This window comes from Mangifera indica, chromosome 18, assembly GCF_011075055.1.
Source record: "Mangifera indica cultivar Alphonso chromosome 18, CATAS_Mindica_2.1, whole genome shotgun sequence".
Classification (NCBI taxonomy): Eukaryota; Viridiplantae; Streptophyta; class Magnoliopsida; order Sapindales; family Anacardiaceae; genus Mangifera; species Mangifera indica.
The window spans coordinates 5355032-5378310 of NC_058154.1; the positions used below are offsets into that span (position 1 = coordinate 5355032).

The 23279-nt window shown below is 33.1% G+C and overlaps 1 protein-coding gene across 3 annotated transcripts; it reads left to right on the forward strand.

Annotated features, from left to right (window-relative positions):
• Positions 1-1824: 1824 nt before the first annotated feature.
• On the forward strand, positions 1825-22941 carry LOC123201930 (protein fluG). Of its 3 annotated transcripts, XM_044617545.1 has the most exons (19): positions 1825-2281; positions 2646-2897; positions 11749-11816; positions 12092-12207; positions 12278-12383; positions 12790-12946; positions 13041-13136; positions 13636-13684; positions 13933-14068; positions 14195-14201; positions 15177-15349; positions 15543-15663; positions 15740-15792; positions 15885-16014; positions 16778-16923; positions 17421-17609; positions 18509-18741; positions 21213-21355; positions 22531-22941. In XM_044617545.1, exons 1-19 carry the CDS (start codon positions 2075-2077, stop codon positions 22591-22593), a joined length of 2445 nt encoding a protein of 814 aa, XP_044473480.1. In that variant the 5' UTR covers positions 1825-2074; the 3' UTR covers positions 22594-22941. The 3 variants fall into 3 exon arrangements, with proteins under 3 accessions (XP_044473480.1, XP_044473479.1, XP_044473481.1); XM_044617544.1 differs by having other exon boundaries at positions 13933-14201; XM_044617546.1 differs by lacking the exon at positions 2646-2897 and having other exon boundaries at positions 13933-14201.
• The last annotated feature ends 338 nt before the right edge of the window (positions 22942-23279 follow it).

A 23279-nucleotide genomic window follows, 5' to 3' on the forward strand; every position in this document is an offset into this window, starting at 1 on the left:
TCCAAGGCTTGTTCTAAATGTTTCTCTCCCAAAATTGCTTTCCTCCGACAATAATGTTCTTGTGGTGTGAATTCCAAGAAAATTATAGAGCTTGTTTAGATGTTAGAGGGTGTTGGGTATAGTGGGAAGTTGAGTTGGAAGCTTAGAGTGCTCCAGTCGAGGTACACTTGGCTCTTGAGTTTAAGTTGTGATTGTAGGTTGTTGGCCTGGTTTTTTTTTCTTTTTTAGGAGAAGAAATTAGTGATGTTAGGTTAGGATAGTTTTTGTTGGGTTGGCTTTGGATAATTTCTTTGTTTGGGTTAGTTCTAGGCTAATTCTCTTAGTAGTGCTTATTATTTATTTATTTATTTTTCTCTCTTATGGTTTTTTTGTTTATGTAAAGGTTTTGGTGTTTTCTCTTTATCTACTTTTGAAATTTATATTTATGAGAATTTTGATAGATTTTCAAGGAAAGATGAATATGAGTTTTTTGGTTGTTTTGTTACCAAGGGAAATGTCTTTAGAACAAGTTTGTTTTTCTCTTTTTTGGGTAGTAATCTTTTTCTATGCTTGCTATTTCGAACCTTTCTTCTAGGATTGAGATAATTTTAGGTTATTCCCCATTTTTCTCTTTCTTAGAGGTTGCGGTTTGTTTTTGTTTATAGATATACTTAGTAAAAATTAAAGAGTTTCATGTCTTAAATAATTATAATTTGATAGTTATTTGTTAAATACATAATATTGAAAGTAAATGATTTTAAATATGTTTAAATTTTGATCAAATCGGATCAAATCGTATTTTTTAGTTTGATTTAATTTGATTTGAAATTTTTTAAATTTGATTTGAAAAATATTTTAAACCATAACAAATCAGGCCGCACATGCTTAACCAAATGATAATTAAATTGAGAAGTTTGTTATTTTTAAAAAAATTTAAAGAATTGATCATTCTGTTACTTTAAAGGGAAAATGACTATGTCTCACCCAAGTTTTAGCTAAAATTTAAAACATGATAGTTAAAAAACTTAAACTTTTACTTACGACCTAACTTCTATTAATTTTTTCTATTAGAAGTAATGGTAAAATGATTATTTTATTGTTTATATTAAAAAAATATAAAATTTGTTACTTTTCCCTTTTATATTTTAAAAACTAATAATTTCACCTTTACCAAAAGTTTTTAAACTTTGAAAAGTAATATTTTCACCCATAAACCTAAGGTTTATATATATTTTTAAACTGATCGCCCCCCCAAACTTTTCAAAAACAGTAGTTTCACCCCTACTCTTCAACTTCAGCTTTCAACATCCCTTTTGACGTCCTCTTCGGAATCCTCTTTGACCCCCTCTTTCTCTTGAGCTGACAGTAGGTGGTGCGATCTCTTTGTCGCATCACTTATCGTTGATTTAGGAGAAGAAGAAGGTCGGAAATAACGTCAAAAGGGATGTCGAAAGCTGAAGTTGAAGAGTGGGGTGAAACTGCTATTTTTGAGAGTTATGGGGGGCGACTGAGTTTAAAAAATGAAAACTTAGGTTTTGAGTTAATAAATATTACTTTTTAAAGTTTGAAAACTTAAAAAAATGATGAAATTATTAGTTTCTAAAATCTAGAAGGAAAAAAGTAACAAGTTTTATACCTTGTTAATATAAGTAGTAAAATATCATTTTATCTTTACTTTTATCAAAAAAAGTTAATAAAAGTTAGATTATAGGTGAAAGTCTAGATTTCCCAATCATCGTGAGTATGATTCTAAGTTTTAACTAAAATTGAGGTAGAAATAGATCTTTTCCCTTCCTTTAAACCAAAGGAAACGTTAGTCCACAATATTCATTCGCTGGTTACACCTCAGATTCTTCTGATTGCGCCGATCCTTGTCTAAAAATTCTAAGGCTGGTCTCTGGGCTACCACGAGAGCAGAGGTTAGAGGTTAGGTGAAGTAGGCTGTTTCATACGTAAGCGGGAGCAGGAATTCAAAGTAGTTAGAATCGAGGGATGATGTCAGATTTAGTATTTAGAGCAAGGCTTTAAGTATTTATATTTGATAGCTGTCAGTCTTCCTTCCTGCACCCGCAATAGCTCAATTTAAATACACACGATGCACCGTTTGACTGTCTGCAACTACAAGACTTTTGAGGGAGCAATGGAGTTTACGGAGCTAAGAGAAGCCATAGAGAAGATTCAGTTGGTGGACGGCCATGCTCACAACATAGTCGCCCTTGACTCCACCTTTCCTTTCGTCAATTCCTTCTCTGAAGCTCACGGTGACGCCTTGTCTGACGCTCCTCACTCCCTTTCCTTCAAGGTCCTTGCTATCGTTCGCTTAACTTTACTCATTATTGACTGTCGTTTTGCTATATGTTTATGACTACTTCTATTTGATTTTAGTTAAAAAGAAAATTAATCAAAGACTTTGGAGAAGTGAAATTTGTGTCTTGTAAAGGATTTGGTTTCGGATTCTATGCTTTATTTTAAATTGTGTAAAATGATTATATAATATTTCTGATAGACTTGGTTGCTTTGTTAATACCGTTGTTATATCTTGTCGTAACTGTCAAATCAGTGAAATACAACTATGATGAATGTCTCTCTTCTTATTTTCTTATGATGCATTCTTATTTGGTAACCTTCAAATTTTGTACTGAGTTGTATTTAGTTTGTTATTAAAGAGGAATTTGAGGAATATTGCTGAATTGTATGGCTGTGAATCAACTTTGCAAGTCGTTGAAGAATATCGCAGATCCTCAGGGTTGGAATTCATTAGCTCTGTATGCTTTAAAACTGCGAATATCTCAGCTGTACTCATTGATGATGGATTAAAGTTGGACAAGAAGCATGACCTTGAATGGCATAAAAGTTATGTTCCATTTGTTGGTAGAGTATTGCGCATTGAAAGTCTGGCAGAGGAGATTCTAGATCAAGTGAGATACTTTATTAATGTTCAGTTTTGACTTAGAATTATCCTGTAGTTATTTATTTAGTGATAAAATTATATGTATCCAGTTTTGAGTACTTAACTAAGTATCCAAATGATGTGTCATCATATGATTGAGTGATTTTGAATTGAGAATAAAGTAATACCTAATCACATGATAACATATTACGTATTTGAGTACTCAAAATTGGGTATACATATTATAGCTCTTTATATAATGAGCCAATGTTATAATGTAATTGCGATTTATGTGCTATTGTTTATCATCCTACTTTTCTACTATTTCATAATATATCTATTGTTCTGTTGCTACATTTCAGGTATTACATAATGATTTTTGTTGAATTTCAACTTCGTAGAAGTAGTTCAAAATAAGGGGAAGATGTGATTTTAATTATCCTTAATGTTTTTTCTTTGCCTTTACTTGATGCTTTTTCTGAGATTGACTATTGGCAAGTGATGAGGGAAATATATAATAATTTAATTTAACCTCATAGTCAATTTGTTTCCCTAATGGCTGGATGACGGAGCCCTTATGGCTACAATAGGAATTTACTCCACTTTGTAGCCAATTTTTTGATCCTATGGCATGTAATCATCCTACCAAACTAGAATACTATATGGTACATAATTGACTTTTCTATAAGGGTGGTTGGTCATTACTACTAATTGACCATGTGTTGAGTAATTCCTTAGGGAGTTCATGACACCTCTACAAGGAGACATTCAAGGTTTTTGTGAACTTATAAAGGGATGAAGAATAGTATTATGAAATATGTGGCAACCTGTGAAGTATGCCAACAACAAAAATATAAAGAAACCTCGCTAGCTGATCTATTTCAACGTTTGGTGCTGTCGACGACTGTTTGGGTAGATTTATCCCTAGACTTCATCTTGGGGCTTCCAATATTGTTGGGGTTTGATACATTATTGTAGTGGTTGATAGGTTCTCTAAATATGGGATTTTCTCCTACTTAAACATCTTTTTTTCACTAGAATGAGTGGCTGAGATTTATGCTAAAAAAGGTCGTTCTCCTCTATGCTATATCTTGGTTTATCGTAAGCAACTAAGGTCCAACTTTTTTTTGGGGGTAACGAGGAACTCTACTTGAGCTGGGCCACCCCTTAGTGATAAAACTGACTACACCAAATAGGTCAAACCTTGGTTCTAGTGATTAGTCTCACAATTATTGAACTAGATAGATCAAGAGTATTTTTTTGGTATGTTGTCAGGGGGGACTTGAACCTAAGCTTTCCACTTTCAAAGCCCACCCCTTTACCACTCAAGGCACTCCTTGGGGACAACTAAGATCCAACTTTCCTTAGACTAAATATTTTTTTTGGTAAGTAAGAAAATATATTAAAACAAAAAACTCAACAAGCCTTTGGATGAAAGGACTTGGGAACAACCTAAGCTCACCCTATCCAACGGGCAGTGACAACAAACCAAAAGACTAAGGTTGGCAAAGTCTACACTTGCTACATTTATAGCAAGAAAGAGTCCACTCCTCTTGAAGGTTTATCAATATTCCTACGATGATAGGGCTCAAGAGGAGGACATTACAACCACTAATCACATAAACATTAACAAGGGAGTGCGTTTGCCAGCCCTGACTACTTACAAAAAGCAAAAGATATCTACAATGCACAAAAATTCCATTGAGCTAGATTTTTTAAATTACAAGGAACCTATTTGGGAATGAGCTTAGCATACCATCCTGAAACTGATGGTTAGACAAAGGTTGTGAATAGGTGCATTAAAATTTACGTTGTTTTACAATAGATTAACCAAATAATGGAGTCATTGGGTCCATTGGCCACAGTGTTGGTACAAATTTTTAATTCAATCCATTATGAAATAGATGCCCTTCCAAATTTTGTATAACCAACCACCCTATAAGTTTCTTCGTTTTCTTCTAGGAGAATCAACGATTGACGGGATTGCTATTGTGTTGGATGATTGCAATGAGGTGATGCATCAACTCCACTATAACCTTGAACGGGCACAACACCACATGAAGGAACAAACATATTCATGTTGCCTTTTTTTCTCTTGATATCCCCTCACTTTTACAATATGTTTCATATTACAAATAAGTTTCGTTCAGTAGCTTATTATGTGAGGTTATCTAAGGGGTCTTGTGTCTATCTAGTATTTCATGTTTCTTTAAAAAGGTTGTTTGCGATCATTTCCAAGGTTGCTAGCTTCCAGCAGGATTGGAGATTGAATTAATTGTTGAGATAGAACCATTTGCGGCACTAGCCTTTAAGGACGTCATGCATGATGAAGTCTCCACTCAACAAGTCCTCATTCAATAGAAAGAATAGTCGATAAGCAAGGTAACCTAGGAAGAGCGAGACACTTTTCAAACACGATTTCCATTGTTCAACTTTGTGGACAAGACTATTGCAAAGGGAAAGGAATAGTTAGGCCCTTGATTATAGCAACATATCACAAGAGGCAACAAAAGGATAAAGAGATGAAAGTTTGCATAAGAAGGGAAATAGGAAAAAAGATGCAAGGAAGGTTAGAAGAGAAGATACGACAGAAGGAAATTGCTGAATAAGGCAAGAAGAGATATTGTAGCTTGTGGAAAAAGGTAGAAAAGCTATTGATATGGCAGATGGTGTAAAAATGCAAGAAAACTACTAATACGACAATTGGTGGAAAAGAGGAAGGAAAGCTATTGATATAGCAAATTAGGTTTAATAATAAAGTAGGGTATTTATTTAAGCAAGTGAAGGAAGGAATGCCATTCACTTGTTGATTAAGTTCCTTGCAAGCAAAAAAGCTTTTACAAGCACTGTAATAATCCAACAAAACACATGATTAACAAAATATGTGGATGCAATTTTCTTTCTTTCAATATCAGTATTCTTATCATAATTTTGGGTATCCTTCTTACAATTTGCTTGAGAGATTTTAGATCCTATCAAATGCACCTAAATATCACTATGAATAAGTATAAAGGGACATGATTCTTTGTATGATTTGATTGAATAAGACACACGGGTATCCTTTTCTATTTGAAAAATTTCACAAGATAATGAATTCAAAATTTTATTCAAAAATCATTTAGGGCACAAATGTTTTAGATAATTAAAATTGTGACGACCTAGTCTATGGTGCCATATTCTGATTATATTATTACTAAAAAATTTGAATGTCACCACAAGTGGCAATAAATATAACATGACAATTGCTTTTTGAAGTTATTTTACTAATTGATTGTAGATATCATGACAGATTTGAGACTAGAAAACACTAAATGAAGTATAAGCAAATTTGAAAATCGATTAGACACTGTCATGTGGTTTGATGCTCCTAAATCCATGATCCAAGGTTCGTAAAACTTAGTTCTAATATTTTGAGAATTGAAAGTAGTTCAATATGCGATCTAAACTCCTTACCAAAAATGATGTGATGATCCAACACTTCATTAGTAGAGATGAGCCCATCTAATCGGAGTATGTAATACTCCCTCTATAAAGTATTGCCCTTCAAAAGAAGATGTTACTGCCTAGACTATTAGAGAATGTGTAGACTTAAAAACTTGAATCATTCAAACTCATAATTTCATCATAACATTAAAATTATTGAAATAACTTAGCATAGTCAAACTGCGGAATCATGACAAAGGATGTCCATAAATACAAGAAAGCACCATCCAAACATAAATATAATGTGTAGTTGAATACATCTTATTAAAATTCTTATACATAAATTGAAAATGCCATAATGACAGAAATGCCTTTAGCTACTTTATACTAGTTGACCTTTACTTGCCTCGCAACTATCACGATCACCGGTATTTGCACACATGAAAGTAGGAGAGCTAGTGACAAAACACTTCGTAAGTAAGAGATTCTACTACTAATTTTACATATTTTCTAAAATACCCCTGGCTCGGCCCGTGCTATCTTTGTCATCTAAAGTCTATTACTAAACTCCCATTAGGATGATTATGGATCCTGTAACTCATAATTGTAATTGTCATTGTACTTTGAAACATCTAGATTACATATTATAACTCTTAGATCAAAATATGTCCCTTTCGGTCACCAAGGAACCACTCCTAGATCTCTAACTAGTATGAATATATCATCTCTAGGTGAAAACTCTATCATCTGGAAGTTATGTCCTATAGTTGCTGATGTGAAATCATTTGTAGTCACATCAATTGTATACTAGGCCAATCGAATTGGATCGAATACAAGGATTTGACATTTTGTCCATGTGAACACTCGTTATGCAGTCCTCTCACCTATACCACTATTGGACTGTTGAACATTATTATAACTGGACTTTATTGTAAGCTTGTACCTTACTGTGGGTATGGTGTCCTGCTGTAGATGTGCCCTATTGAGGGTGGTGTGGAAAATATGTATTTACGGTGCCCCTTCGTAATGACCCTGTGATGTCTAGCATGCATGTATCTTGAGCCTCAAATTACCTTAGACTCATCTTAGCTTTCACCTTAATCATAACTCGTGTCCTAACATAATCTCATCTCTTAGGTACATTGGGTTTACTGCATATCTAGAATCTCTATACTGTCTCTTGGGATGACCCATAACCTAGTTTTCTTTTTCTTTCTCTAATTTGCCCTTTAGACATGGGTATCCCTCTTACGGTACACGGGTATGTGCTACTCCTTTATACTTTGCACACCCTTCATTCACTGTGAAATCTCATGTTTTACGTTAAATACACACAGGAATGTGTCCCTCCAGGGACAGGCATGTGCTTACTTACATACTTAAAATTTTCCTAAACTTCACTTTGACCTTTGCACTTCTTAGGGATATTCTAATCATTTCACACCACACATGGTTGTACATATGACATAGATGGATGAATTTTGTGCACTAGTTGACCGCTCAACTGCCAACGACGTCCAACAGTTGTTGGAAAGCTAGAAAAACTCAATCTAAAATCTAGGTTTCATGCACATGGGTAGCACCTGATTGTGTGATGAACCCAAAATATAGAAGATTAGACCTAAAATTGCAAGCAGTTCATCCCTATGTGATTTCTATCACATTTTATCAAGTTTTGTATATTTCCAAGTGCCTACACAATCCCTTAAACACTATAATACTTGCATAGTTAGAGTTTATTTATCGGAACAAAATTTCCATGAATTTAACTCACACATCAAGAGTACATAATCACCTTAACCCAATCATCAAACATTATAAGCGTCCTCACGTAACAAATATTCAGAATAGCAACATCTTAGTTTCCAACATGGATTGTCATTAATCGATCTTCCAAAACAAGAATCGTTAACTCAAACGTGGTAATCTAACAATTTTCCACATTCACACAAAATCACAATTCAATAACATAGATCAATTGACCATACAACCTGCAGAGGGAAGACCCACAATCCACCATAGAATTGTGCAAAAACCGAAGTAGAGAAAACCTACTTATCTAAAAAACGTGTTGCTTGGAGACTTGGGTTTACTCTCTTTCTCCCCTTCTTCTTCCTATTGTAATTGCTGCCTTCTTTGTTGGAAAAACGCATTGGATTCTACCACCAACGATCAAAAATCACCCAAACCTCTCCTCTCTTTTTCTGTAAAGATTTGTGCTTTTGATTAGGGATAAAGATCCCTAAAGCGCAACTAACATGTCAAATATAAACTTATAGCATGTAACGCCACACATAGGTGTGTGCCTTCCCCACACATGGTCGTGTATCACTTAAATTAAAAATATCGCAACGTTTAACCATTTCGGCTGACGTGACAACAAACACACAGGTATGACCATCCCATGCATGGTCGCCCTTCCCATGAAATTCATAATTTAACATTATTTCACATAAACATGCTCATACATCAACAATGATCACATAAAATGACTATTGTGCCATTGAGATGTACTTGTGGGTGTTATGAGTATCTCATCCTCCACAACCTCAGCACAAAGCCAACATGACTAGTGACTTCTGTAGCACTTATGCATGCTGGAAATGTAAGAAGACATTGTAACACCCCCTTTTAGAAGTATTACCCTTCAGAGGGAAGTGCTACTAACAATGATAATAAAAACAATTATTTAAATAAAAATAAAAATAAATACATAATCTTAATGATAAAAGACCAAAATATCCTTTATTAAAACCAAGTGTGGAAAACGTGCAAAAGATGTCTTTAATACAAATAAATAAAAATACTCATGGTTCATCGTGATTTATTAAATATATAGTATGCTGAAAACATGAAAATACATAGTAATTTGAAATGACAATAAAGCCCTTCATTGCTCACGCCTGTCGAACCTCGCACCTTGACCATCATTGGGTTATATCTCTTGCAAAACATACAAAATTGGAAAATGTGAGTGATAAACACTCAGTAAGTAGGAATATAAAATATACTTTGCTTAATTCTTATTTTGCTCTATGATTAAGTTCACCCTAACTAGTCATCAAGAGTAAGCTGTTTACTTAATCTTGATGACTTGAACTCATACTTAACTGTCTAAAACTCGAGATCTACTGAGTCCCTCAAGTTTGCCTTATACCTTTATCCCTCCCGTTGGGCCTTTATTGACCCTTCAAGGTCTTAACTAAATAGACTCTTTATAGGTGAAAACTTCCTTAAAATTGAATTGTAAGTGACTTGCTAATCAAACTAAGTTGAAACAAGGATCTAATACCTTGACCATGCAAGGTTATACACACAACATAAATATACACATAATTTTTCATGCAACCTAACCATGGCTCATCAACATATGGCAAGAATCATTGCATTAACTAGCAAAGACATTCCAATCAACATAGATTATCATAAAAACAAACACATGATCTCATTAGAGAATCAAAGAAAACGTTTTCTACTTATCTTATGTGGAATTCAACACTTAACCTAGCTGTCGGACAAGTCTTCTCTTTTTACGATTTCCTTTCCTCGAACCATGCCGAAAGCTACCATCTAGAGCTAGAAATTGCAGTGTTGAACTTCTTCTCTCTAACGCATCCAAATGTCGGATTGAGTCATTTTCGTAGGTTTTGAAAAAATATCCCTAGTATCATGATAACATGCCCTTTGCAAAATGTAATTTCCATTACCGTATGAATGACCATTTGCCCTACAGGTGAACGGTCATTCATTGTGTTTAAAATTGCAAACTTGACTTTTATCTAGCTTATTGATGTGGAAGGCTATGAACGATCGTTTATGGACTCATGAACGATTGTTCATGGGATGAAATTAATTATTACTATTTAATTTCTACTCATTCTAGTCCACGATCAATTTGGGTTAAGATTTACTACTAGAAATGACTATTTTACCCCTAATCATACTTATGGGTGTTATAGGCGTGATGTATTCCATGAAGCCGTAAGAGTCATATTTTATTGACTCAACTTCGAATGGCAAGACTTGCGAAGTGTGCTTGGTTGCTAGTGAATGTGTATTCGTGCTTGAAGTTGTCGTTGAAGAGGCAAATTTGGTGATAGATCTACTAGAGAGCAAATTGAGTAAAGCGGTCGTGTCAAAGATTTTTTTTGGAGTTTTTGACTACTTTTGAAGTATCCTGACAGTGGTGAAAGAAGATCTACAATTTTTGGCAGCTTTTGAGAATTTCTGCTATTGATTAGGAGAAATTTGCAATTTTTGGCAGATTCTAAATAGAATTTGGCAAATTTTAGTAGATCGACAGGTTATGAGAACACTTTAGGGTTTCCGGTGAGATTGTGGTTTTTTCAACAAGATTTTCAAAAGGTGAATATGGATTTTTGACAAGGCTTAGACAATCTTTGATTGTTTCTAATGAGGTTATGGATGTTGGAGACTAAAAGAAAAAGAGTTTAGCATCTAATAAAAGTGAGTAAAATGAGTGGTATATTAGTATGGTGGATTAAACTTTAATACAAGTAAATTGGTTTTGTATAATATGAGTTTTGATCTCTACACTTATAGGCTTAATATATTTCTGACATGGTATCAAAGCATAAACCAAACGGCGGGTTTAACAGTCTAAAGTGTTTTTAAATACAAGTGTCAATGCACCAGTCCAAACAGACTCAGCCAAACAACGGGCCTAAAAGCCTATAATGGTTGTACTTGAGGGAGGGTATTTGAGAGTAAAAGAGAAAGAGTCTCTTATCTAATAAAAGTGAATAAAGTGAGTGGTATATAAGTGTGGTGGATTGGATCTTAACACAAGCAAATTGGTTTTGTGTAATATACGTTTCAATCTCCACACTTATAGGCCTAATATATTTCAACACACTCTTATGCCTTTTTACGTTTGAGGAGATTTTTTGATGACTATTCCAACGACTATTCCAACAAGGTGACTATTCTAGCAATAGGAAATATTTAATTTTCTCAAAATTTTTGCTTTGATGATGTTGATGGCTTTATGGCCAAAAAAATTACGATATTTTAAACGCTCAGCTTTCATATCGTGTAGTTTGTGAAAAAATTTTCTAGATTTTATTCATGAATGATTATAGCATATTTATGAAGAATAAAATATACATAATATTGTTATACAAAAGTAAGGAAATAAACTCCTAAGTTGGAGGATTTTCCAAATTCTTATTTTTTACATTCCTAAACTAAACAAATAAATCTCCTAAATATCAATCTTTAAAGACTTTTCCTAATATAACTTGAATCATAATTAGTAACCGTAGGTATGTTTCCAAAATTTTGCAATAGGCTGCTAACGGCTTTCAATTTTCTGTTCATGATTTAGGCAAAAATGGGATAGTATGTTAAACTGAACTTCACTGCCATATTAACCTTATCTCACATGAATTTTCATAATGTTATTTCTTTTATTATTCTGACTTTGTGTTTTACAGGAGATGCCAGATGGATCTGATTGGAGATTGGATACGTTCACTGAAACATTTTTGGAAACCTTGAGGTCATATCCTTTCGGTTAGTTTAGATATTTGAACCATGCTGCCTTTTGGTAGCTGTAGATGGTGTTGCACAAGGTACATGTTTTTACCATACAACAGCTTAACCACTAGTTCTCCATATCTTTGAGATGAGTATGGGCAGTGAGATTTATTTTAAAAATTAGATGATGGGTTTACAAAGTCTATGCTTCTAAATTTCTATTGTGTTTGTATCATCTAATGATAGATGCTGATAGACAAGAAAATATTCACTGATTGGTTTCCTTAAAACCTCTGTTACATTTGCTGATAAAATTGTTAGCTTGAAAAGCATAGCTGCATATCGTAGTGGTTTAGAAATTAATACTCAAGTGACTAAAGAAGATGCTGAGGAAGGTCTTACTGAAGTTTTAAGTGGTGAGTATAGCATATTGATTAAGAACGTTCCATAGTCTCACTGTGAATGATAATCATTTTCTTTTGCCAGTTGGAAAGCCAGTCCGCATCACAAATAAAAGCCTTATTGACTACTTATTCATACGTAGTTTGGAGGTTGCTGTATGTTTTGACTTGCCATTGCAAATACACACGGGGTAATAAAACATTTGATTTTGTTTGGCTTCCTTTGATGCTCTGATTAATGGTTGGAAAATGTAGACAAGAAATTAAAAAAATGAAGTTGAGACTGTCTGTGAATTTCAACTATGTTAGCTTTATTTGAGCTATAAATTTAAGTTTGTCGAGGAATACTTTGTTGCATGGGTGCTCAAGTCATTGCTAGAAATTGACTTCATATCTTGAAGTTGAGATCAATTTATGTCCGGGAATCGGGCCAACCTGGTCTGATCTACGTCTTTGGACTCTTGGACAGCTCATAAAAATTTGAAATTATTTTTCTTTTTGCTATGATAAGCCATCAACAGGACATAAAGCAACACGTATGCTGATTTAGTATTGCAGGTCCTAGGTAATGACATTGTTCTTTTTCTTTCCTATCAGCTTTGGAGACAAAGATTTGGATTTACGGATGGCCAATCCCCTTCATCTCCGAAAACTTCTTGAGGACAAGAGGTTTTCTAGAAGCCATATAGTGCTGTTACATGCATCATACCCATTTTCAAAAGAAGCCTCATATCTAGCATCTGTCTATAAACAGGTAAAATTTTCTGTTATGAATCAGTTTTACTTGTGTGTTCCCAATGTTCAGTTACCAAATTTCTGGGCAAATAATCCAATGCCATTACTTTCAGGTGTACCTTGACTTTGGGTTGGCTATTCCTAAGTTAAGTGTTCATGGGATGATCTCCTCGATCAAAGAACTTTTAGAGCTAGCCCCAATAAAGAAGGTGACAACATTTTCTCAACAATCTTTTTTCCAGGAGAACATTGGTGTTTGATGTACAGAAGCCTCTAAAAAGGATAATTGTCTGCAATGAAAATGAGCCTTAAAAATTCTCTAAAAAGGATTTTTTTTTTTTTTTCACTTAAAGTGGCATCTTTGAAGATTTTACTACAAGAGATGTCTATTCTGTTGTCAAGAACCTTTAAAAAATTACAAAAATTATTATTTAATTGAGGCATTTTGTGACAAATATCCTTTTTTTCCTCCACTATTATTTTCCTGCTATTAATATGTTTTATTCTTCACTAAAAAAATCTATCTCATAATAATGGTTATCTACATGTTTGAATTGTTTCAAAAAATTATCCACTTCTTTGTTAGAAGTTGTATCTTGACTCTGTTGATAATGTATAGAAAGACGAGGAGTTTCCCTAATTTATGTATGAATAACTTGCATAGTTTCTACTAAAAACTACCATTCTTAAACACAAATAACCTTGCAGGTCATGTTCAGCACCGATGGCTATGCATGTCCAGAAACTTTCTATTTAGGTTTGTTCAAATTATCATATTTATTGAATATTACCACACATGATCTCTATTATAAGTTTGATCTTTAATGTTCTCGATGTATTGCAATTATAAACTCTTCATATTATATTTTAGTTGGTTACTCTGTCTTGTAATCAAGATCTAGATTGATGAGCATTAGCTAACTATTTAAATCAATTGATGTCTTTTTGTGCTTTCAGTTTTTTTGGAAATATATTATCTCTTTTGAAAATTATTGTTTTTTTTAGGTGCAAAAAAGGCACGCGAAGTTGTCTTCTCTGTCCTATGCGATGCATGCATTGATGGTGATCTCTCTGTTGTTGAAGCTATTGAAGCAGCTGAAGATATTTTTGCTCAAAATGCAATCTACTTTTACAAAATTAAGTTACGTGTAAAGTCTAATGATTCTAAGCTTAATGTGCATCTCAATAATATGAAAGAGACTGACGTCTCTGAAAATGATGTTTCACTTGTTCGCATTATCTGGGTTGATGCTTCTGGACAACACAGATGTCGTGTGAGTTTTCTTTATTTATTCACATTTGTTTTTTTAATTACCTTGGGCTTTGATATTGAAGAAGTCTGGATATGTCTTCAAAAGTTGAACCATTTCACTTTATGTATGAAACTAGGAATAAAATCCCTGAACTTTATGGATTAAAATCCCAATTTAGTCATTGAATAATACTTTTTCTTAGTTTAGATTGATTTGATTCTTTTTTCTGGTTACCTTTATCTCCACATGGAAACAAATTCATTTATGTATTTTAGTTCCACTTTCAGAATCGGGAATATGCTCTGAATCATAGCTTGGTTGCACATTCCCTGATTCATCAGATGTTATTTAAATTCTTCTGTTACATAAATAGAAACATTGCAATGACAATGCTTACACATTACAATTACATCTTTATGTAATTTTGACTATCTATTTATTTATGTTAATTGGTTCCCCCTTAACTATATTTCTTAGTATGGCAGTTTTCTGTTTCCCATTAGAAGTTGATTTTATATTATAGTTTAAGTTGTTTTCCCATTCTTGTTAGGACTTTGGATACTACAAATGAGGGCTTAAAAGTAATTTGCTTGCAGAATTGATTAATGAGAATATAGAATAATTTCTCCTTCAGTTTATGCGTCTTTTTTCCTCTTTCTCTCATGTGTGATCTTCAAATTAGGTTATGGAGAGAATAAGTGATATAGGTAAATGAAGTATCTACAATGAACTTTTGACATCCTCTATAAGCATTATCAGTGGTAGATAAACTCAGTTTTAGACATTTGAACTCAAGGATATAGTGCTGCCTTTGGCTTGAGTTTTGTTCCTTGTCATCAGTTCAATAATCATCTGCAAGATACTGAAGGAATCATATTTGGTCTTTGTAGAAACTTATTTGAAGGAGGCATTTTTATATTAGTATTCAGAATAGGTGGGGTAAATTTAGGCAATATAGTTTGATATTAATCCTTAATTTGTGGTACATCATTTCAGGTTGTTCCAATAAAACGCTTCAATGATGTTGTTAAAAAGAATGGTGTTGGTTTGACATTTGCATGCATGGGAATGAGTTCAGCTGTTGATGGTCCGGCTGACGAGACTAATTTGACTGGAACGGGTGAGATCAGATTGATGCCTGATTTATCAACTAGATGGAGAATTCCATGGTACAGTACTTTTCTAGAATAACACTATTTGTTTTTACTTGAAGAATTACCCTGTGTGATGTGTTATTGTTGTTTTGTAAAATTTAAAACAAATTTAAAAATTAAAATATTTAACTTCTAGTCATCTGAATTTATATGTTGCTTCATATATATTGTATTCAGTAATAACTGATACAATTCTCTTTCTCTATAGGGAAAGCCAAGAGGAGATGGTTTTGGCAGACATGCATCTTAAACCCGGTGAACCTTGGGAATATTGCCCCAGAGAGGCCTTACGGAGGGTTTCAAAGGTTCTGATAGAAGAATTTAACTTGGTATGTAAGATATTTAATGCCTTAAATGTGAAACTGAAGAACTTGGATAGCTATTTTAGAAATGCTATATCTGCAGGTGATGAATGCTGGGTTTGAAAATGAGTTTTATCTCTTGAAGAGTGTACTGAGGTATTAAACCATATTCTCTAAGACTTTTTGTAATTGTAGCAGCTCTTTGACACCTAAATTTATTATTCAATTTAATTTACAAACTTGTGAAGGGAAGGGAAAGAAGAATGGGTACCGATTGACTCAACACCATACTGCTCTTCGTCAGGATACAATGCTGTTTCTTCTATATTTCATGAAGTAGTGGCTGATCTTCACTCCTTAAATATTGCAGTGGAGCAGGCAAGATATATAGTGTTTGCTTATCATAATTATTTAGATAGTGTCAATCTTGTTACACTCTTGATATAATGGCTTGATAGAAAGTCTATGTAATGTTATTCTTTGTTTATTTCCAATTCAGCTTGCAACTTTTAATGTTTGAAAGGGAATTTCTTATGTTCAAAATTGCATCACCTTGGTGAACATGTAGGGAAGGTTGAGACATTCTGGGTATAAAAGAAAAATGTTGTCTCTGTTGAGAAAAGCTATGGATCTGAAAAAAAAGGGGAAAAGTCCTCTTTAAAAATTCAAATCTCACGGTAAACTGTTAAGCATGTTGATGATTGGGCCCCGCTAGAAAGATTTTTTGTTTTTGTGTCAACTGTATCACATTCAAAGTGGCCCTAAGAAGAGCTTTTTAAGTCCCACTCTTACTACAAATGAGTGGACAGTGCAAAAAAAAAAAAAAGGTTGTTTTGGATGTTTATCTTTTGCACACGGTATACGAATTTTAGGAGAGAAACATTCTTGGTTTTTAGTGGAGGAGACAACTTTTATCAATTTTGTAATGAATAATTAATTTGGTTTCTATACAACATAGGAAGGTCCACTTGCATTTGCTTTAATCTGCACATGTCTACTTCTATTTTCTCCATATTTCTGTATGTTTTCTAGCTTATTCTCCTTGGTTTTCCTTCCTCTTCTTTTTTATGTTTTCCTTTACTTCACTGTAGTCAAATGTTAACTGTTTTATTAACTCCTTTGGCTTTTCAAATTGTCTTAGTTACATCCTGAAGCTGGGAAAGGTCAGTTTGAAATTGCTCTGGGGCATACTGCTTGTACAAAAGCTGCAGACAATTTGATTTTCACACGTGAAGTTGTGAGGGCTGTTGCAAGGAAACATGGGCTGTTGGCAACATTTGTACCAAAGTAGGTTCTTGATTCCCTTTATTTTGGTTTCTTTGCAATAGTAGATGACTGATATTTATTAACATGGTCAAATAATTTGTTTATTTGTATCTATAAGGCATACAACCAACTCAGTCTAACTTAGCCATCTAACTTATTTACCTGGATCTACCCCCAATCACTAGAAAGACTACTGTTAATAAAATGAGGCAACGTTCATCCAAGGTGTCAGTATGATCAAACAGTTACTTCTAAATGGTAGCTCTACTCTGTAATATATTGTCCATGGCAGAGGAGTCTATTCAATGATTTTGTATATCCTTTTAGTCGACCAGGTATTCTGTACCTTTTTCTAAACTTTCTTCCATAATTTGGAATGATGATGTAAAAATCGTAGGTGTAACTTATGCCATCCTTTGACCATAATTGATGTCCTAGCTTGTGAATTTTTGAATTTTGTGTTGTAAGGTTAAGAACCTAGTATTTTTAATTACTTAAGGATCTCTTTGTTTGTGTAGGTATGCTTTAGATGATATCGGTTCTGGATCCCATGTCCATTTGAGTTTGTGGCAGAATGGAGAAAATGTTTTTATGGCATCTGGTGGATCCAATCGCCATGGAATGTCTAGTATTGGCGAGGAGTTTATGGCAGGCGTTTTGCATCACCTTCCTTCACTTTTGGCTTTTACGGCCCCTGTTCCAAATAGGTTCCTCTAATATATATTGTGCATGTAGTTCATGCTAGTTCTTATTGTGGTACTATACAGAAGAATATGTTACTGGGGTACTATATGCGAGTTCATTTCATGAAACCCATAAATTTTTCTTGTTCTGGAATATGGTAATTTGATCAAATTCATTTTTGTGCATGCATTTGCAAAATAAAAATCTGCAACGTATTGAAAATATTTTCATAGAAGATTTTTCAACCCAGTTTTGTTGGTATCGTTTATAATAATCATGCTTTACTCCTGTCATTTTTTGGCTGTTTTGTAGGCAGGGTAAGGCATATATCCTTATTATATGATTTATAGTTACACGACCTGCATTTTCAAGAACATTAATGTTGAGTCTGGATATGGTAGCTAGATTTTTTTGGGCATACACAGAGAAGATATCTCTTAGGAATATGATCAAGATTTGTTTTGGTTTGTTACTTCATATCAAGATATGACCGGTACTTTGATTTTAGTTGCTGATTGTATCTGAACTTATTTTTTTGGAAATAATTTTACTTGCATCAAACAAATATTTGTGGTACTACTCAAAACAATATTAAATATTAGTGATTTGACAAATTTAGACTGTTTGTTTGATCTTCAAAACCCAAAAATATAAAGTATTACTGATTTGACAGTTATATACCATTTATTCAGTTATCAAAACCTTCTAGTAAAGAGTGTTATCTTCTTGTCACATCCTAAGTTATGTGCCTTGATTTGAATGACATTATTAGAGTTTACCACACCATTATTCCATTTCCTTGTTGCATCAACTTTTGAACTTGTTATGGTTTGACTGAAGTGCCCTATACAATGTTGTTTTAAGTTTTAACTGGCAAACATGCTATGGTCTTTCTGCTCTTACCTCCTTATAATTTATATAGTTATGATCGAATACAACCCAATACATGGAGTGGAGCGTACCAGTGCTGGGGAAAAGAAAATAGGGAAGCTCCATTGAGAACCGCATGCCCGCCTGGAACTCAGGATGGTCTGGTGAGCAACTTTGAAATAAAATCCTTTGATGGCTGTGCCAATCCACATCTGGGCTTGGCTGCTATAATTGCTAGTGGCATTGATGGCCTCCGCAGGCATCTTCGTCTTCCTGAACCTATAGGTAAATTGAATATTTTTTCGTATTTCCTGCATAAATCACTTATTTGACAATATATATGGGTGTTTTTGTAAATTAAACTTGTGAACTAGGAATGTGTGATTATTTTATTGTTTTATTTTTCATCTGTTTTTTTTTTTTTTTTGTGCAATTGAAAGTATATAAGAGACCAAAGCGAGGACATTGGATACTACGTTAGGTTCTTATACCCATAACCAACATGAAGCATTTAAGAAAATTGCTAAGAATTAAGTGCTTCCATTGTTCTCTACACCCTGTTTGCTTATCTCTATTCAGTGCTGGTATGCATTTCTTTTGTCGATCCATATTTTTCCATTTCTTTGATTTTGAAGTATTTCTCAACCATCCAAAAGTAGTGCTTTATTGATGATAATTCCCTCGATCAAGAAGTTATTATAGCTGAATCTAACACATTCTCAATTTTTAAGAGAGCGACAAATAGAAGCACATTATAACACATGCATGTTCTGCAGTATTGATTTCCCTTCTATATTTTCTTTTATGTGACTGGAGTTATGGTATCAGTATACCTTGTACAGTGGCAGTCCTTTGTAGTGTGTTGCTGTGTATACTTATGTGTTTTATTATGATAACAATGCTATGTATATTTATAATGAGTATAAAATTGGGTACCAATGATGATTTGTCATTATGTGATTGAGTATTATTTTATTTTAAATTTAAAATCATTAAATCATATAGAACATCATCATTGGTATCTAATTTGGTATACATAGTTTTATTGATATTGTAAACACAAAAATTGCTATAATATTAAGTCAAAGGAGAAGATACAAAGTTGGACACTAAGAGTCCAAAATGTAGACTAAAATCCAATCTCTGTTAGTATTTATTTTAAAACCCTTCCTAGAGAAAGTTATACTCACTTTGATTTTGTTAGGGATTGTGCGCACAAAATTGCTGTAAAAAGAGGTGTCAACTCTTTTCAAAGGTTGTAACCTTCCAATCAGCGAAAACTCCTCAAAATACTCAATTAATAATATCCTGTAGCAATCAAATACTAAATATTATCTTATATCAAATATTATTCAAATCAATCAAATATTATCTTTCTAATCAATATCTAATATTATATTCCTAATTTATATTTAATATCATCTTATGAATTTATATCTAATGTTATCTTAATTAGTATCAACTTCGTAATTAATATTATGTTTTCAATTAATATTATCCTAAGTTTCTACAATTACCTATTATCTTTCTAATTAATATTATCATAACATTTACAGTCTTTTTGATACCCACCTTGTCCTCAAACTAGGTAAATTAGAAAGTCTTTTGTTTTGGGTTTTTTTTTTCACCCTTTGATGAGTTCCTTTTTTTCTCTGTTCCTAACCAATTTGAAAAAATTGCTTCCATTTTCCCTTTATTCCAGTTGTCACTTGTGATTGGAAAGTCAACCTCTTACTTCCTTATTTTTTAGTGTCATCTTCATCAATCTTGGCTTGGTACGTCTTAGTCAACGTCTCATTTTCTTATTTTTGTTTCATGTTTTCTTTTCCATTTATTACTTGTTTTGTTTCCTTGACTAGCTTAATCAGATCACCAGATGAACAAATAGATTTGGAATTTGTTAGTTTAACCCTTGAATCTATTTACTGTTTTGATCAGCGTATTTGCCCAACTAAACCTCATAATATGTTGATTCCCTTTCTTTGTCTATCTTTAGCTTAATAACTTTGTCAAAACTAATCAATTTTTCATTGGAATCTACTAATTTACAATTTTGGGCCACTATCTCATTTAAAGTTACCAAATCCATTGCTCTTTCCTCTTGCTCCTTGTCACTCATGATTAAGATGCCACTGTCATCTGATTCGGTCTCATCCACTAACAAGATCGCCAATAACTTGAATTTACAGTCATAATTTTTGTCCTTATTCACTCCCATAGATAAATCCCTTTCTCTCCCATAGCTTGAGCTTTTGTTTTCGTGAATCGCTAGACCAAGAAACACCTTCCACTCTCAGCCTTGACAAAATCAAGTTTGCCTATTCGTAGAATCTCAATTGCTGTGATATCAATTTGTTAGGGACCAAACATATATACTATCAATATTAAAATAAACAATATTGACAGCAAGATGTGTCAACTTCTTGTAAAGGTCGTCTCCCAATCAATCAAAGGTTGCCCAAAATACCCAAACATTAATATTCTTCCATCCACCCCTTCTTTTATAATAAGCTCATCTCATTCCGCAGCAATCAAGTATCAAATGTTATTCAAATCAATCCAATATTTTACTTCTAATCAGTATCTAATATTACATACTAATTTATATTCAATATTATCTTAATTAACATTAACTTCTTAATTAATATTATTTTCTAATTAATATATCCTAATATTACCCATTATCCCTCTAATTAATATTACTTTCCTAGTTAATATTATGCTAACAGATTTCTTGGATTCTTTCTGTAAAACAGATGCAAATCCTGCTAGTCTTGATATAAAACTTCAAAGACTGCCTAAGTCACTCTCTGAATCTCTAGAAGCTCTCAAGAAAGATGATTTCTTGCATAAATTAATAGGTGAAAAGCTTTTGGTTGCCATAAAAGGAGTTCGTAAGGTATGTTTAGAATTTTTTTTTTCAATGGTATTCTCAAATTAAGTTTACTCAATGAGCTCAATTCAATATATCAGAATTGCGTGTGTCTGCATTTTCCCTTTTAGGCTGGCTGAATTTTGTTAATATTTACTTTAATTTGTTTCTTAGTTTAGTTAATGTGTAGCCAACCTTTGCATGATGTCAGAACCTACTTGAACTCTAATTTTTATTTTGGTTTATAAAAGAAGATCCATGTTAATTTATTTTGAGTTAGTGGCCCTAAGGCATCTCTTTTACATTACTTTGACATCCTAGATTAGTTCCATGGTAAGCCAGTCTTGTTGAATGGGTATGTTTCAATGACCTCCTTTAGGTTCCGTTTAACAGAAGACAGATTTGTTTGTCTTAGAAAGGGAAATTATCTGCACTTTTGATTATTTGGAAATTGTTGGAAGGGCCTCTGACCATTTCAAGGAAGATTTATGATGATTTTATAAAATGCTAGGGAGGATTCTGAGGAACTTTGAAGCCTAGCAATAACTGTAATATTGCTGACATTAGGGATTGCCAATCAAAGCCCCTTCATAAAACCATGTGAATTGTGAACATATTTACAAATTTGTCTTCATGTTTAGGAAAACCTGTATGCCAGTTTCTTTACTGAAGAATTACAAGGCTTTCAACTTTCTCTGGAACTAAGAAATTGTCCCTGAATTTTTTTTTTTGTTCTGTTAAAGTTGTTTTTGCAGTGTTTTACAAAATTCATTTGCTTCTTGATTTGTTGCTATTATTACTGTTTAATATTTTCAGTAGCCAAATTATAGAGCCATTCAGTAAGAAACTTTCTTTATTTCCTTTCAATTTCCAACCTAGTTGGATGCATCCACTGCAGAAATTAGCTTTTGAATCCCACTGTGTCATAATTTTGTTTTATAACCAGAGATCTCATAGTAGTTGAATCCCAGTCTGCAGTGTGTTGTCAACTCTCAGATTGAACAAACTAGTTTGAATGCCTTGTACCTAACATATTAACCATTTAGAGGTACGACAAAAATTAAGCTTGATTTGGTTTCAGTTGTTTTATATTGTGTGGCTTTGAAGCTACCCGGTTGTAGAATGAAATCATCTGAGCTGCTGCTGGAATTCTTTTGTTAAGCTCCAAACTAACAAGTCTGAGTATGACTTATTATTTGCAGGCTGAAATCAACTACTACTCAAAAGATAAGGAAGCATACAAGCAACTTATACATCGCTACTGAGCTTATTTTCTTGTTGGGCAGAATGAGGGCTCTGGGAATCCTTTCTCCTGATTGGTTTCTCTTTAGCTCAACATGTTATGTTAAGGCTTAAACTTATTTGATAACTTCAACACCACTGCCAGGCCGATAACATAATTGATTCATCAGCGTATAGCGTTTTGTATTTATAATTGACAAGAAAGTATTTCGACCATAGTTTTTTAAACCCTTGAATCGTGCATTAGCTTTCATTCATCCTATTACATTGTTGTATATGTGATAGTAACCCACCCATATTATTACTATAGAACCAATTACAGTGGACAACAAGAGGTGCCAACTCAATAAAGATGCTTTTTCTCCTGATGAGTCAAAAGGTGTCCCAAAAACCTAGTTAAACAATCTCCACTCTTTTTACAATACTCGTTTCTTTTTATATATAACTCATTAAATATTATTTTAATAATATCTTTATTAGATATTATCCTATAAATATTATATTAATCTTATATATAATCTCATAATTTTATTCTAATATTAAATATCTTATTTTAATTATATATTTTACCCTAATTTAATATCATCTTAATCAATTAATAATATTAATATTATCCTAATTTAATATTATTTTAATTAATTATTATTATTATTATAAAAGTAAATATAGTTGGTAACAAGAGGTGTATAGAGGTGTTTCTCTTCTCTCA